The 18,164-nt window shown below is 38.7% G+C and overlaps 1 protein-coding gene across 1 annotated transcript in view; it reads right to left on the bottom strand.

Annotated features, from left to right (window-relative positions):
* Positions 1 to 18,164, bottom strand: part of RAD54B (RAD54 homolog B (S. cerevisiae)) — a 69,371-nt gene that overhangs the window by 23,580 nt on the left and 27,627 nt on the right. The window contains exons 3-4 of the mRNA XM_009275467.1: positions 4,638 to 4,838; positions 1,199 to 1,486 (exon numbers count right to left, since the gene is read on the bottom strand). Coding sequence (XP_009273742.1) covers positions 1,199 to 1,486; positions 4,638 to 4,838 — 489 coding nt within the window. The remainder of the gene's footprint in view (positions 1 to 1,198; positions 1,487 to 4,637; positions 4,839 to 18,164) is intronic.

The following is an 18,164-nucleotide window of genomic DNA, read 5'->3' on the forward strand; positions in this document are numbered from 1 at the left end:
CAGGGCCCCATATCTGTTGTGTAAGGGCAACCGGGAAGGTGAGGGAGGAGGCCAGGCAGTTTGCCTGTGTTAATAAGGTGTTAAAAAGGCCAATGATAGGGCCAATAAGGCCCTACAAAAGGGCCTATGATATCACTAATTAGATTAAGATTTCATTGTTTATTTACATAGCAGCCAGGTAGCAGCTTCAAAAAGTCCCATAGTATCATCTGCCTGTGTTAATAAGGTGTTAAAAAGGCCAATGATAGGGCCAATAAGGCCCTACAAAAGGGCCTATGATATCACTAATTAGATTAAGATTTCATTGTTTATTTACATAGCAGCCAGGTAGCAGCTTCAAAAAGTCCCATAGTATCAGGATATGAGGTAAGAAGTAGGATGGAGGTATAACTATAGTAAGAACGTAGAACAAACTTGTATTTTTTCTAAAATATGCATTGCTCTGCTTAGTAACATTTCTTTAAATTCATTTTTATCTTCCATCTGAAAGATAAAGCCATCAGCAGAATATAGCTCCTAAATGGTTTGTTACTGACAGACAAAAGAGTACTTCTCACTTAGATAAGCAATGCCACTTCCTGCAGCTATTAAATGTTTACACAATCCCTCTTATACAACTGCTTAACCAGCCTGTTTCTATGCAATTTGTGAACTCTCATGGCTCTTCAGCACATGGTACTTCTAGCATTATAAAACAAAACTTTTATTCCAAAATGTATCTGGTTGAATTTGGGCAGCGTAGTTACAGTTGCTGGCTGTGACAGATCAGGCGCTGTCAGAAGCAATTCTTTGAATCTGGCTTAACTTCTCTATTACTGATCCTCCACTGTAATTACTGTGCTGCCATATTATGTCAGTGCTTCACTGACCCCAGTGGGAAGCTGGAACTCATCTAGAACTTCTAGCATGTGTCAGACTGTTTCTCTGATCATTTTTTCTTGGCAAAACTCTCAGAAACCACTCTAACTTGTTTCTACAGCCATCTGTAACAACTATGAGAAACTTTATGCAGTGCAGAGCATTTCACTTGTTAGAAACACACATGATAAAATCCTAACATGGTATTGATAGAAACACTAGTTCTGTATGTCAGAAATACTTTAGTAGTACACTGTGGAACAAGAAAATTTTGGTTACACATTCAACTTTTTTTGAGAGCCAGAGGATGCTTAAAGAAACTTAAAAATCTGAATCTTACTTGAAGCATTTGGATCATGGCGAGGTTTGTAGCTTTGAGAATCTTTGAGCATGTTCTCTTTAGTATTGGATTGACAGACACTTTTGAATGGTTTGCAGAATGGTTTCATATTAGTTTGAGATAAAGCAGTTGGGACTGTGTCATGAGTCCCTATTCCAGCCTGAAAACACCTGCCACTGCTGAAGTCATCTGCTGAAATTACCCCCATCACTTCAATTTCTTTTCCTCCAACCATCAGTGTTTGGCCTTCATCAAGACTGTCTAGCTCTTTAGATTTATATCCAGTACCTAAAAGAATATAAAAATTTAGCAATTAAGACAACATAGCAAATACTACTTCCTTAACATCAGTACTCATCTGCAGGAAGAAAAAACAAAACTGTCAACAGGTATTTGATTCTTAAGCATTTGAATTGTTACACATATGAACTCAAAAAGCCTTTCTCTCCTTAACAAGAGTTTCACATTTCAATGCTAATAATCAGAATTAGATACCAGACTATCTAAGCAAATATTCTATCATCATCATCTGCAATCAGTTCTACTGAATGTCAAATATCTATTTAAGGGAATTTACAAAAACCAGCCCCATATCATAAAAACTAGCGCTTGCCTTAGTTTTAAACTTTCTCAAAACTAATGACCATTCTTTTTCCTTCCTTTCATGCCCCGATATGAACACCACTAGCCCCTCTTGCTGTTGATCTAGACAGAATACTTGACTTCTAAAATCATTCTAAATTAGCTTTTTACAATTAAGGACTCATATGCATCTGAAATCTTTACTTCTACATATGCTCTGAAACATATATGCCTGATTTTTGCCAAGACTTATTAATCAACTCAATAGTTTGCTCATTCAAAAACCTATCAGGGAGCTGATGAATTTTTCTATGCCCCCTTAGGGACTCTATCAGGTGGGCATTCTCAGAGCAGCTACCACATACTATTAGTCTCATTACAGAACACAGCGGCAGCTGCCACTTTCTTTTAAGATAAAGATGTAGGAAAGAGTGGTGGTTCCTTCTTTTAAATAGTATTCTAGTGGTTAAAGCTCTCACATAACGAACGGGAGACATATAGAGTTTCTTTTCTTAACTTGGGGAGGTCAAAGCCACATCTCTACCTCAAAATTAGAAACAGGAATGTTTCTTTACCCCAGTTGATGAATTTGTGCCACTTTGAATAAACAGGCTTGGATCCTTAGTTGGGCCAAAAAAATAAAAAGCATGACTGTGTAGATCAGCAGTTAAAGCACTCAGCTGTAAAAAAGGCAAAACTCCCCAAGCTTTTACACATATTTTATCCAACAAACAGTACATAGAAAGACTGCTGGGAGCTGTTTGCAAAGCTCAGGTCTCCCACTTCTAGGAATGTGCCTTTCCCAAAGGGTTGGAAGGTGAAGATCTGGATTTGAATTCCTTTACGAGAATAAATTTACTGAGGTGTTTCAGTCTAAGCAAGTGCTGAAAAATAGTCTGGCCAAAAGGGAAAGGGAGATTATTTTTCTTCCCCTCCTCTAAATGCATGCAAAAAGCACACAGTGACCCTTGTTTGGGTCTTGAAATAAGAACACTTGCTTTCAGGAAAGAGCTGAAGATGCCAGAACCCAAGAGAACACACATGCCTTCCTAAATGAGGTGCCTGGAGAGGGTATTTATGACCTCTCCTTTGCTCTACATTTTTGTTTTCTGTTACTGCCTCTACATAGCTTCAAGCTCAGCATACTGAATACAGGTGTATCCCTGTGCAGGATCTTTTGGACTACGGTCTGAAGAGTCTAATTCTACGACATGACGGGCTTTAAGGGTAGATGGGAACTTAGGAGAGGCAAAACACAAACCTACAAAGCTCAAATGTTTATGCAGCTGCCAGAAATAATAACTGTTTCTATAACATACAGCAAATTACAAGAGAGCACTTCCTAAATTCTTTGTAATGCATTATTAAGGAATTAGGACATTTGCAAGAGAGAAAAGCAAGATGTTCTGCTGCCTTGAAAACAAGCTACAGCCTGTGCTGGTTTTAGATTCCCATGCACCTTCTTAGATCCAGCCCTGGTATGCCTAAGTAAAAAAAAAAATCTTCCTTTGCCCTTTTCTTCCCATTTAAAAATAATAATCTTGGATGCTCATTCACATTCACTGTAAACTTCCTAGTATTAAATGCAATTTTGGAGGTAAGCACCACTACCAGACCTTTCCTTCTCACTCGATGGGCTTGTAGAATAATAGCAGAAATTTAAAACTTACATTGCTTAAATTGGTCAATTTATTATTTTCTTAGAATCAACGAACATTGAAAGCAACTCCGAATGGGCAAGTTAGCACCAATGGCATTGGTATCATTGTGCTCCCTGACACCATCAAACACAGCAAAAACACTTTTACCAGCAAAAATCAGAATATTCATTTTTCTGTTGTTTTCTGCTAATTCAAGAAGACAGGACTTGAAAAAAACACAAGAACAACAGGGTGGTGGCTGATGCATTCCAGGCACTACTCTCTTTCTCTCTGCCTTTTTCAAAAACAAGCAAGACTGTACATATATTGCTTTGCTATAAATAAATTCAAATTAACTTCTAAGTCACAGACTGATTTGCAAATCAAAACTGCCTGGTCCTGACAAGGCTCACAATGTCATGATTGTAACAAAAGACCACAGAAGCCACCTCAGCCCTAAAATTAATCAACTTATGTTTTGTAGCAACATTGTCCAATCCTACTCCCTTACAAAATATCTTTGGCTCAGTTAGCAAAGTTAATTCTTGCTTTGCTTTCAGTAAAAAATCATTGCTTCAAGTTGACTGCAACTTATAGTTCGCAAGTCTTATTTTTAACTCTGATATCAACCCAAACTGTGTCTTACAGCAGCAGCTGCTGCTAAAACTGCAAGACTAAAAATTGCTACACAGTTGACTTTGGCTTGGCTGGAAAATGTTGCTGTTTGCTTGTCTTTCTGACAAAGATAATATTTTTAGCACAGACCCAACCTCTGACATTCCCGGTTGCCATACTACTGACCGGCATATCTACAAGGAACTTACCTGTATATTTTCCCCTAATTTTAACACCTTCTCCAGTGCATTACGGGAGCAACCAAAATCAACTACTCATCCCTCATTTGGTATCTCTGCTGAATTAGTACAGCCATTCACTTCCAGATCCTCTCCTTGGGCTAGCATTTGGTATTTCTGTGAATAATGTTATTCAGCCTGCCCCAGCCTCCCCCACGCATCTGCCTTACATATAAGAAATATAAAGCTTTCTTGCCATCTCCCCCCCGCCCTCCCCCAAAAAAACCCTACTGTTTTTTCATCCTGTGGTCGACATCGGTATGGAGAACTCTGAATTATCTAAAGAGCTGGGTCTCTTGTTATTCAAAGCACAGTAATTTTAAGCCAGTTGTTCGCTTACACAAGTATGCAAATCTACAGTACCTCTTCCAATGTCTTTGCCTTCCATATCTTTCAATATTACTGACTTTCCTTTTGTAATAAGAACAGCATCGCCTTCCCACTTCTTGTGCTTTTTCTTGGATGCCTTACACCACACAACACTGAAATATTTCGCAAGGCAGTCAGGTTCTTCCCGAGCTGCTTCTTCCTTTGCTGTCCCTGATGTTGGCAAATACTGTGCATCTAAAAGGGAAATAAAATAACAAAGAATATCTCAGGTTCTCTTGATGAAGTGTACAGTCATTTGCATTTCAAACAAATCAAGGACAATCTATGCATTTCATCTTATATAAACAAAGTGGTGTATTTCCTGTCCTGGGCCGCTTATGGTAAGTTTGGACTGAGACAGAACAGCACATAAGGACTCATCCTGAAATAGGAACCATTAAATTGTTTGGGAAAGTATGCACTTCCAGGAAAAGCACATTACTTGGTACATTAGTAAGTGAGCTCCTGATCTGACATACATACAAGATGATGAGAGTGGAGAAGGAATAAAAGAAAAGGCTGGAAAAAAACAAAAGGGGAATGACCATAGGAGAAAATGAAAACAGGATCCTGGTGAGATGGTGCTGGGCAAGGTTCTGGATGCAAGGACAGGAACGCAGAACTCAAGAAAGGGAGCAAAGGAGGCCAGTAACCAGATCTGGAAGTGAAGTCATCGGTACTAAGCGGCATAATTGTAATAATGCAAAAGATCATTTCAACTCCTTTCCTTATGCCCTTTAAAAATAATTGTGCAAATCTTGAAACAGACCATCTCTTGAGTTTGCAGCAACTCAAATGTTGTTACTAGCCTTAGATTGATTTAGATTTGTCAGCAGTTACCTAATGATAAGTGTCACAGATGTGACAAAAGGCAGTTAAGAAATCATAATTGAACAGACAGCAGTTGATTATAATATCGATTAAGAATAAACACATGCTTTCAGGAGTTAGCAATCTGACATAAGTAATGGTAGATAAGTACCCAGCATTACCTAAAGGAGTATCTGTAGCATTCCTTTTCAGCACATGCACAGCTTCAAAGGGAGAATCAGACTAATTTTCATTAAAATACCCTTGCATGCTGGTTAAAGGCTTAAATCGGTTTGCTCCTTTGATTCCATCTGGGATTCAACACTATACAAATCTGTTACAAAAAAGTGCTTATGCCACAGACTAACCTTTCTAAAATTTCCAAGTGTGCAGATATTTAAAGGAGAAGCAGCAAGAGTAAACTTTTGCTCACAATAATGGTCCAATAAAGAGGCAACCTTATCACTTCAAGTCTACATATTCTTAAAACTGCAAAACACTCATAAGTTACATGCCTAAAATGAGTGCAATTTTTCAGACTAGCATTTACTAAAAAGGTATTATCTCAATGAAAAATGCTATATTTATTGAATAGAATTTTCTTCCCAAAGCTCTCTAAAAGTTTTATTGTCTGTATAGAACTCTATGCTAACACAGTGCCTAACGTAGATAGGATTTTCCATAGGTGGATTTTTCTTCAGGGCATTAGCCAACATCTGTAGTGTTTCATGCGACAGATGCCCCCATCTCCAAGGGGTAACAGAGCAGCTACTGAACACTGGCACACTGCAGAAAGATGAGAAAACGGAACAGAGCAGCTCTTTTTGAAATGCAGGGAATGCTTTGTCGATGAAACCGGGGAAATGAGCCAGAGAGCAAGAATAAATCCTTGCAGTTTTGCAAAAAGGTACAAAGGCTCTATTGGATCTTCAGTAATCACAAGTGATAAGATTTAGAGGAGCAAAGGAGAGAGGGGGGGAAGAGAGAAAACCCATACATTGCTAAAAATACAAAAGACTAATTTGATTCTGTATTGTGTTTCTAATTGTAAACTGATTCAACAAGATAAATACAAGATTGTTTTTCTCTTTGCTTTTCAAACTGATTCTCTTAATCAGCAACTTCTTTCCTCGTATTAAGATTTTAAGTAACTGTTACTGCAAGAACTGGAGATTTCATTGCAGAACTTTCTTCTCTCTCTTGGATGGCCATCCATAAACAAATGACCACCTCCTTGCCTCCTCCACTGACCTCCCACATGCGTTTGGTGACCCCTGAGATCTGTTTTATGGTCATTGCTCTTTTACTCAGGGAGTCCTGCGTGATGTTATCTGAACCACCAGCAGATTAACTTTCAGGTCAATAACAATTCTTCAAACTCTTCTTATCCCTACTTCATTTAAAATAATAAGAAAACCAATAATTTAGAAACAGAGCTGGAAATCGCTAGCGTTTTGTAATAGCGACTTTTGCCGAAAAGGATTTCCAAAGCAACCTGCCCCCAGTGAGAAGCAAACTGGGCACCAATATTCTATACAATGCTACCATGTTCCTATGGGAAAACTGAAAAATACCAGCCTCTGCAGTGCTCAGATTTCTTCCCTCAATTTGTCTTCTGAATTATCACAATTTCTGCTTATAAAAATATCCAATAACGATTTGGTTTTATGCTACATAAAGTATTCTCCTTTTACCTATAACTACAGTATAGTTTCAGATAAAAGTGTTAAGGTATTTTTCTTTTTTTTTAAATTAAACATTTTTTATGTAAAAATAATTACATCATCTCAAAATTATCTTCCATAGAATTCCCTTGAAAAGAAAACGTAAACCTGTTCACTAACAATGCTGATTAGGTATTTGCATTCAACCTTCTTTTTATCTTATCATTTTTGTTTGTATTCAGCATCACACCTATTTAACTTCAAAGATTTATTCCAGTGCAACAACAGAATATCCAAATTCAATAAATACAGTGTCAGAAACTTTTCAGGAATTGAAATGAGAGTGGTATGTTATGCACAGGGACTAAGTTCAGTGTTTGATACAGGGGTACAGAAAGCCACGCTTTCAACAGTAAAACCCTTGCTGCTCACTGACCGTAGATAGTATCTTAAATAGAGCTGGGTTTGCTGAGACCCTGGAAGGTAAACTGCAATTGTAAATTCTGAGCTCTGCTGTTAATCAGTTTGGACTGAAAATAATAAGTAACAGGAACTATGTGCACACCACAGTATGAGAAGGATCAGGAAATCATGCCCACTCATTTCTCTCCCAAACAGCAAACCGCCCAGCCTGGGAGCGCGGTTTTCTTAACCATGAAGAAACTCTAGCAAGTGGCATGTCTTTCCTTGCAGAATGAAGGGCTTGGGAACTTTAAAGACATGGCTAATAACGCTTTGAAAAGCTTCCACAAATAAAAAAAGCTTTCTCTCTCTGGTTGAGAAAGCAAGGGCTTAAGTTTCAAGATATAAACGATAGCCTAGTTGATATGAGGAAAAGTTTCAGCAGCCTCAGGAAGGTGATGATTTACAGAAAGCGGGCCAGGATCCAGGAGAGGGGATGGGGGAACATTCCAATGGCAAACTAGTTTAACCAGTTTCTGATGAGCAAGATTTAGAGCAAATGCATCGATTAAGTACGTTAGGTTACTCCCAATGCACCAAGAAAGCAGCTGCATTATGAAAGACTACAAAAGGTAACTCAAACGTGCATTTTCAGTAGACTATACACTGTAGCTTGCAGCACTGTAAGTATAGGTTACCGTAAGGAGTGCGGCATGCTCCAGCGAGCAGGGCACTAGACACCTCTGCCTGAGGTGTGGTTTAATGGATGGCTTAATCCCATCCAACTGCAGGCTGCTGCCAAAGCCCATGAGCTCACCTTTCCTTCCCTCTCCCCCTCTGCTTCCCATCCACCAGCTGCAGGCAAACCAGCTCAATGAATCCCATCAGCAACTACGGTCAATACAGGGAAGGGATATATGCGGTTTGGAACAAGGAGACTGGGAGGCTGCCCCTTTTTTTGTGGCAGCTACTGTTAGGCTGGGGTGATTTTGAAACCATGGGACCTGCCAAGTTACCCAATACCTCCGTACCTGAACTTCCACGTTGTAAGCGTGTATGGAACGATGGGGAGTTGTCCCCTCAACTGCTCTGAATCTTCTAAATAAAAAGCGCTGTCACAATGCAAAAATTACAATTTAAAGAAGACAACTTTGATTCAAGTTGTGCTGTATGGCGCTAAGGAATAATTAAAAAAAGAGAGGGAGGCAGAGCAAAAAATCTGGACTGAGGTAAAAGGAGATTTGGGCTCTGAATGAATCACAGCCGAAACTCGATGGCAGCACTCTGCTGCAGCCTCTGCAGCCCCTCTGCATGCGTGCCATCGATCTGCTCCGCAGAGCCAGCGTCATCTCCAGCTTCTGAGCAGAGGTTAATCAAATTAATTCATAACATTTAGAGAACAGACATTTACATAGTAGTTAAATGTCTTGTTCCATATGAAAGATCTGTACGTTAAACACTCCTAAGATATCCCAGGAATATTTAAAGAAATAGGAGAGAGATAGCATCATCCTTCATTTGCAAAGCTGTTTCAGTCTAATGATAAACTTAATACTAAGCTAACATGTAAATGTATACTAGTGTGCCTCAAAGAGGAAAAATATGTAATAACTCTTCTCACAGCACTTCTATGAGACTTTTATGAGGAGTGCAACCAGCAAGAGTCGAGCTGACTTGCCTTAAAACCATAGGAATCAATGACAGCTGGGATTACATCTCAGAGTCGCTTGATTACAACCCAGTGCTTTGTACCCCTCCTTCAAACACAAAATGTATATGTAATTCATCTCGCATATATCAACATCGTCAGCAAACTCACCTAAAGACTGCTATTTCAAGCAGGAATACTTCAAGAATACTGAAACACATCATTGTTTTACATCCAAAATTATTTTTAAACAAAAATGCAAATGATCACAATTTTTTAATATTTTTAAACATCTGTGTCAGTCACTTTATATGCATATTTTTCATCTGAAATTCCAATCAAACTAGCCCCTAGATTGCTGAACATGCATTACTATGCAGATGTCCATTAGTAGATCTTACATAGCTGATAACTTTGCCAGGCCTTCATCAGTCCATACGACGTCTTCCATGCTAGCTCTCTCAGTTTAAGCATACATATTCACACACATGCACGATGTCCATAAAAACTTTCAGTGAAAGAAAAAACACTGTTTATAAGAACAAAAATCACAGGTTAATGCAGTGTTAGTCACAATAAACTATTATTCCTTGTAGAAGTTCTAATAACTCAATACCCTGGAGAAGAATCTAAAAATCTGGGGAGAAGATAGCGCTTCTTTTTTCTTTTGGCTGGGGTAAAACTTTTTCCATTCCTGAAAGCTAAAAGCTCTTGGAAATAAATGCAGTTTGCACATTCTCTGCAGCTTAATTTCCTGAGGATTACACACTGGACATGCTCTAACTGAGGCCAAGAATAGCTTTCTCTGTAGTCACAGCTCCCACTGCTCAGACCAAAGCTGGGTCTCTTCCAAGCATGCCAGCAGGGAATTTCTCGTGGTCCCTCTCCTTCGGAGACATCATCTCCCCTCCTGACACCAACCCGGGAAAGATGGCAGAGGGGACAAGGACCAGCTACAAGGAAGAGCAATTTGGGAGAAGCAGCGTGAAAAGAAAGACTACCGCTGGAAAGGAAGGCTGATGTTAAACCAGTAGAAAACTGACAACTGGGTAAAAGACCGTCAGAGCTGGAAGCAGAGCGTGCCAGAGAAAGGCTAGAAACCAAGCATGGAGTAAAAAGAGTAGGAAGACAACAGATTGTTTTAGGAGAAGGGATGGGGAAAATAACTAGGGCAGACTAGGACTGGAGTCCAGTGTAAGAGTCAAGCAGCAGAGTGTTGGGATTTTCTGAGCAGGAACTGGAGCAAGAAAAACTTACTGCCCCTCATCTCTGTCCCTCAAAATTCAAGGTTCACTAAAAAACATATGGCTGGAAGCCATCAAGGGAAATCAAGGGAAGACTTGGGAGGAGGAAATTAGAACAGGAGCTGACTGGACAGTGACAGGGAAAATAAAGTGAAAAGTGACAGTGGAAGAAACCAGCTAAGGACAACATGGCATTGCAACATAAAAGATGTCAAGCAGGTCAGCCCAGAAGGGCACTCAGAGCAACCCAACCTCCTGGTAAACAGGGCCCACTCCTCTTCCCCCATCCTTCTAGTTTAACTTTTTCCCTAATTCAAATTTTAAGGCTACCAAGGTAGTCAACATAAAACTACTATAATTGTTATTCTGTTCCATATAATTTTACAGAACGGGATTCAGCAGCTACTTTCCATGTGGGTAGGGCTGGGGGAGGAGAGCAAGGGGAGATTTAGGTGCAACATAATGAGATGGAGGCAATTAAGCTTTTGAACTGGATCCATTTGACTGATCGTACCCTGCAAGACAAACCCAAATCAATTCTGAGTTTAGGACTGGTAAAGAACCCAGAATCGGGCAAATAATTTCTAGTGGACAAGTCAGTGAAGGCAGAGCAAGAGCTAAAGCTTGGATCACCGTATCGTTTTCCCCCAAGTTCCTTTGGTACTTTCTGCTCTTCAACCGAAAAATTTTCACTCTTTCAGTTTCTTTGCTGTCAGCAAACACGTGCAAAACTCACTGGGCAAAACGCTGCATGTCACCATATTAACAGTCTACACTGAATTCGGTGACCTCCTAATGCAGTCATTCACTTTATTATCCCAAAGGGTAAAGATAAGAGTTTCAACCTCGCCTATCTTACATAGACGAAAACATCAAATTATATGGAATAATCTGTTTAGAAATGTTAATTTGCTCTAAAAGCCAAAAGATTAACATCTACAACCCTGTGGTACAAAACTACATCATACCCCCACCCCATCCCCCAAACCCCAGCTTCCACTAAGTGAATAGTTTTAAGGTTGTGAAGTCGAGCAAAGTTTGGAGATGTCAAAAATAAGACTGGTCCTGACAGACCTGATCTGCCCCATTGTGCGTACGCATTAATGACAAAGTCTTTACAGAAAACATCCTGCACTACATTGCTGCGGGACCTCTTGCTCATTCAGTGGAGAGAACTGAACTGCTCAGCAGCGGCAGGAAAAAAGAGGCTGCTGCTGCCTACGCGATCCCTCAGCTGCCTTGTTGCAAACTGCAAAAGGTGTGTGATGAAGGAGGCTGAGACTGCAAGGACAGAAAGTCCACTCTTGTGGTTAGATAAGCTGAATAGTCCCTTAGAGAACTGGATTTTACTTGCATGTCTTCTAGAGTTCCTCTGTGGTCATTTAATCCCAACTTTTCAGCAGTAAATGTTTGCCTGAGCGCCTGACTTCAGTCTCATTTGTAGTAATAGTGAACACTCATGGGTGCAAATGGAAGTTGTGGCTTGGAAACATCAACTGTACGGTATACTAAAGCACTGAGATAATGCAGTCCTGGCTGATTCAGTCTGCACCTTCAGTAATAACAAGGCTTTTTGTTTTTATTCTCTCTGTGCCTCAACTCCTTCATTATCTCCTAGAAAGTGGAGATTATACCAACCTCTTATCTCACAAGGATGTTGTGAAACGTAATTACATCTATGAAGCACTCAGATACTATCATGATGGGCACCAGAGGAAAAAAAAAACATTAGCTAATTAATTCAAAACGGTTTGAATAGTGTGCTGAAAACAAGGCATAAGTCCATAACTGAACAAAGAGGTGGCAAGAAAATACTGAATAGTGGCTCACTAAGTGGACACAGTCCATTCTGTGAACTGAAATTGGCAAGGAAGGCTACAGAAATATAATCCATAATCATGTAATTAATGACTACACCCAACAGCATGAGAAGGCTGGATTCAGGTTGCACGTATTTGCAAGTTTTTGGGTACTTGAGTGTATAACCTTAATTTTCTTTTCAAATAGGAGCCTTCTATATACAATAATAGAGATGGTACATGTACTTAATTTGAACAAGTAGGAACAATCCTCTCATCACCGTTTAATGAAACATTTACCTTTTAAGGGTATCAACTGCAGAGAAGGGAGGATGGAGAGCACATACTTTCAAAATTACAGCTCCATGGTAGAAAACTGTTCTTCCTAAACCTCAACTGTCTAAAAATCCAACTGACTCCAGCTTCCACTGTAAAAATTTAATGAACTAAGCTGAAAGCTTCTGTCAAGTCCACAGAAATAGATGTGCAAGTCCTATTATCAAAGGAAAAAGCAGCATCATTGAGAATTCTGAAAGGCTGCAGGCATCATTTGGTGCAGTGAGCCAGGTCAGCTCAGTAAAACATTGGAACCAGTCAAATGCTATCCAAGTTGACTGTTTACTACACTTCTTAATGTTGCCATCCATACCGAAAGTTGTTTTGATTAATTTGTCAAGTAAAGGCTCTTTTACTTCAAAAAATAAATGCAAAAGTCATGTCAGGAAGCAACATCTATACGTGGGTTCTGTAAATATTGAATGTTATTGCAATAAATGATAGTCTAAATGGGATATAAGTGGAAAAATTCCAAACATTTAAATTACCAAAAAATCCAAATTACTAAGAAATAGTTATTAGACTGTTACACAATCACAGGCTAATTGTAGCCATCTCAAAAAGCAGTCAATTTTTGAAGCAGCTTGCAGCGATGTAAGTATGCATCCTTTTGTGTTTAAATGTTAATGGAAGGTACACAGCTAAATCCATATGTGGTACTTTGAAAATATATAGTTTGGCATTCTCTTAAGCATTTGCTATTACTTTTACTGTTTTTTATTACAATTAGAACTATATTTCTGTGCTGCACAAAATCTTGGTTCCTAAAATGCAAAGACTTTTAGATCTGTAACAAAAAGCAAGCAGGCAGAAAGGGATTTCTTAAGATTACGTATCCTTTGTATTAACATCTGTTTTAGCACATATTGGAAGGAAAAACATTTTTAACGTACTGTTTGTGTTTGTTAATGGCCATCTTTGATTTCCCTGGATTATAATTAAGATGCCCAGTGTGATAAGTATGAAACACAATATATTCCTAACCTAAATTATTTAAACAGGACTGTTTAAAATTTATGCCATTACCCTAGAAAGAGGCACACAAAGGATGAGTCATATTTTTGACAATTTTCATGTGTTATGCAGCAATGATTACTTGCAGAGTGGCTGACGAAATATTTGGAAAGGGAAAGAATAATCTTTCCAAATCAAGTTACATAACTTTGATGTACATAAATTTAATCCATTCAGTAGTCCAAGCAGAAAAGGAATATTTATGGCCCAAGCACAAAAACCTAGAGCTCTAGTTGTAATTCTTACTAGGAAAGCAAAACTGGAACAGGGAAGATGAGGGAGGAGGGAAGAGGAAAAATTCATCCTTGTGGAGGTAAGCGATGCTTACTGTGCTGCCTTTGCTGGTTCTGTATGTAAGAAAACTGAATACAACTTAAATTGCATAGAAATTCCAATGCAAATTAATAAGATGATTCCATGCAGGCAGCTGTAAATTCAGGATGCTTTTAACAGAGTCTACTATGTGTCAGCCCTGCCTATTTTTGGTCCTGAGCTGACCACTTATATAAGAAAATGCTAGAAGACATGGAGACATGGCAGCTTTCCATCAGCAGACTGGGTCCATTTGCTATTCCCAAGGGATTGCTTTGACCCTTGATGCCTCTGCAGCACGCGCAGCTCATCTTATCAACTTACCGTATGCATATCTCATTGGGTATGTGTGTGTACGTACATATGTACATGTGCATACTCATCAGAGAAGGATGAGATTCAAAAAAAGATCAAATTTATCTCTACTATATTTCATCTGAGAACAATCTTTACAGATGCCCACTATATATTCAGAGCTAAAGTATCTGAAACTCTCAAAACAGATTTAACTTCTGACTGTCGAAAAACATCTTTAGTACCATCTTGGAATTTGACTTAGGAATAGCGTATTTTCAAAAGTCAACTACAGCAAATTAGCACATACAGCTATCTAACAAAACCTCTTCAGAAACGAACAAATTTTGTCTAGCAGAAATAATTATAACTAACAACAATGGCAAAATTCCCTAAGTAAGCTTAATTCAGCCCTCACCTGTGCACACACTATGCAGTACTCTGAATCACAGAGCTACGAGCCGTATTTTCCAGGCTATTGCTGGTCTCAAACTTTTCGCAGAAGAGCTAGGCCTTTACCTATCCAGCTGTATAGTCCAAGAGCTTTGAAATCCTTACCGCCCCGAAAGAAGGGCAGTTGTGCTCGAGATCCTTGCTGTCATCTGTCACCCTCTCTGGATCTAAACAAAGTGGCTTCCTCACTGCGGCTGCCTTGGCCTGCTAGCAGCAAAACTCGGGACACATTTTCTTGCTTTCATTCAAGGTGTTCACAGCTGAGAAATCACTGTTCTCCTCTCAACAGTGCAGTGTGCCCAGGTTTGGACAGACTCTCCTAAAAATTCAATTAGGGGCTATATCTGAAGTATAACAAACTTGTACTGAAAATGACCAAATTCTGTGTTTGCCAATGACTTAAGAATTATACAAACTTGAGCGAGGTTTTATAGGAATGGCCAAAGACCAGCTTGGTGCCAAATTTCAAGTACTTTTTCAAAAGCACAGAGAAACTATAACACTACAAAGGGAAGATCATAAAAATTCAATACATACAAACCAGCGTATTCTCCTCTCAGTCTGGTTCACAGAAAAAAGCTGAGCTACTTCAAAAAGACAAACACACACAAATACATATCTAGAACATACACATTATAGCCTGAGAGGAGGCAACCCAGCATAAAGTGACTTCCATGTCACCTGGAAGTCCATCATGATGTACAACCTACTGCCAAAGCTTCCTTACAATGCAAAATAATGCAAACATCACCTGGGTGAAACTTGCAGAGTTTACAAGTCAAAATAATGTTTTTTGGCTTACATGTGCACCCCTAAGTGAATGCCATATTAAGACATGAGAATGTATCAACAGTAATAGTAATGTTATACATACCGACTTTTACTTCGGTCTTTCTGGTACGTGCCACACAAACATTTCTAGACTTCACAGAATGGTATTCTTAATAGTATCAACAAGTGGGCTAAGTAAAATTTACCTGCAAACTGCTGCAGAGTTATAATAAATTACTCTCTTTCACATGCCCTCTTCAGTGATAAATAATAGATACAACTTCAGACTACTGCAACAGATTTTATGTGATAGAGGAAACAAATAACGTTGTAGTAACTAACCACAGGCAGTCCAAAATCCCTCCTCGACATCCCCAAACTAGATAAACATTTTGTCCTATTGTTTCACTGTTAAATTAAAGAAAAAAAAATTTGGTAATTTATAAATTGATTTACTTATTTCAAGCATGCAGAAAGTTCTAAGCTTTAAAAATAGACATTTTTGAGAAAGCATTAGCAATATAGACAAGGATCATACAAAGACATACCAAGTAAGCAAATGGCAACACACAGAATACTGTAAATAAAATGACTGAGCCTTAACCAAACTGGATCCTGACATCAGCTGAGTATGGAGGGGCACCATAATCCAGAGGAATTATTTTTTAGCTGACATTCATGTTAAATTATGCTAATTATTGTGATTATACTAACTATAGATGACAATCGAGAGCAAACAGGAAATGGCCAGGAAACAATGACTTATTTTTTTTTAAAAACTCTATTTGCATACATAAAATACAAAATCTTAAGTAGGATTTTTCAAGTCTGCAGTTTTGCTAAACAGCAAATAGAAGTCATAAATCATGTGGAGTAACTGCTGATTAAGTATTCAATGAAAATTATATGATATTCTTCTTGTGTGAATAATACAGAGTCAAACAAGGTGTTACGTTCACTCAGAGGTGTTTGGATACATCAACAAACCGTTCTGTGTAATCACTACGATAAAATAGTGTGAAATCCCATAGCACGGAAGAAAGGCAGGGACAGTGGGGAATGCCAATGCCTGCAGACGGCTGAGCTTTCCTTGGGTTCTCTGACCTTACCACCCCCTCTTACACACAAGTCACAGACAAGGTTTTCAACTACTTTAGCACCAAAGAACTGCAGGTTTTACAAGAAAGAATTCACAGAGACTAATTTTGTTAGCTAGTCTTCAATAAAACTTCAGGAAATTGTATCTTTATTATGGAGGAAACTTTGCCCAGACTAAGTGAATGCCATTAAGAGCAACCATCACTACAGAGGCAACTTGGCTGACATCAAGGTGAACGCTTTCATTTTTAGCAGAGATAAAACACAGAAACATAGGTCACAGAATGACTGAAATTTAGTCATGTGTTACACACCCAGCTAACAGACTATTATTTTAACTACTGCAAACAGCACCTTTTTTTTTTTTTTTTTTAAATCTAAGACTTAGACAATGAGATTTTTCAAATTATTTAAGACCTGGATATTTAAAAACAGAATACAGGCATGACTTGTTAGGAATACACACTAAGAAGCTACATTTCATGTATTTTAAAACCTTGAAAAATGCTAAAAGGCATTCTTTCTAAAGGCTTCTCTTTATTTTCATGTGCAAAATGGAAAAGTAATCAACATGCTAGGAAAACAACACTTTATCATCTTCATGAGTAACCTTTTTATGATTTTACCAAAGTTAAAATTCATATGGAACCATCCTAAAGCACTTTAAAATAAGACACAAGAAATTTTAAAAGACAGCTTAGCCAGCCAGCCTGGGTACCACAGTTCCCCACAGTTCCCCATTTGCTCCTCCCACTCAGAAACAACTCTCTCATAATTATAAGCAACTTGCCTATTGGAAATCCACGGGACACAAAGTCTGCCCAAAGAAGATCATATGCAAGTTCTAGTCTATGCGTTTTCATTGTATGGGGGGAAAAAAATGCCAAGCCAGAAAAAGTGTAGAAATATAAATGAAATAAAGGAATTGAAGCTAGTGATGTGGAAGATGTTAGAAAACAGGAGCATGACAAGCAAGATTAGCTATAAGTAATCTCTCCTGGTCTTGGAGTACATCTCTCTCCTACCACTTCTACCTGATAAGAATTCTGATCTAAGGCAAGCACATCAACTGAGATGATTCCACAGGAGTCAAAAGCGAGGTAAGCGGGGAGGGACAAAAAAAAGCAAGATAATTAGGGAGCAGCCGACAAAATTATAGAGTGATTATTAGACAATTACTCAGATAGATGAAGTTACACAAGATGCTATCACAATTATCACAAAGTTATCACAGTTACAGTTTTTACTCTAATCCTAAACATAAGTCCATTAGATGTTGGGAATTAAATTACTCCTGAAACCTGTTTATTTCAGTTATCTTAGTAGAAGGACATGAACATATGGTAGAAATTTGTCCTTGCCTAAAATTACTCTGCTCGTACTATGTACATTATAAACATGCAGACAGGGAATGGCACTGCCAGATGTAATGAAGGGAATAAGAGGACAAGAACAGGGGTGAAGGAGGGAAAGGCTTCCTAACACCCCTTTCACACATGCTAACAAAATATCATTTGCTGGAACAGTAAAAATTCATAGCACTTCAAGGTCGAGAAGGACTAGCCACAGCTGTGATGCATGTAGGAATACATGGAAAAAAAAACAGGAACAGGCACTGAGAAGTGAGAAGTCTGACTCAGACAGATAACCCGATACTGTAAAGCAGATGTGGGGTG

Source organism: Aptenodytes forsteri, unplaced genomic scaffold (genome assembly GCF_000699145.1).
Source record: "Aptenodytes forsteri isolate BGI_AS27 unplaced genomic scaffold, ASM69914v1 Scaffold208, whole genome shotgun sequence".
NCBI classification, from domain to species: domain Eukaryota; kingdom Metazoa; phylum Chordata; class Aves; order Sphenisciformes; family Spheniscidae; genus Aptenodytes; species Aptenodytes forsteri.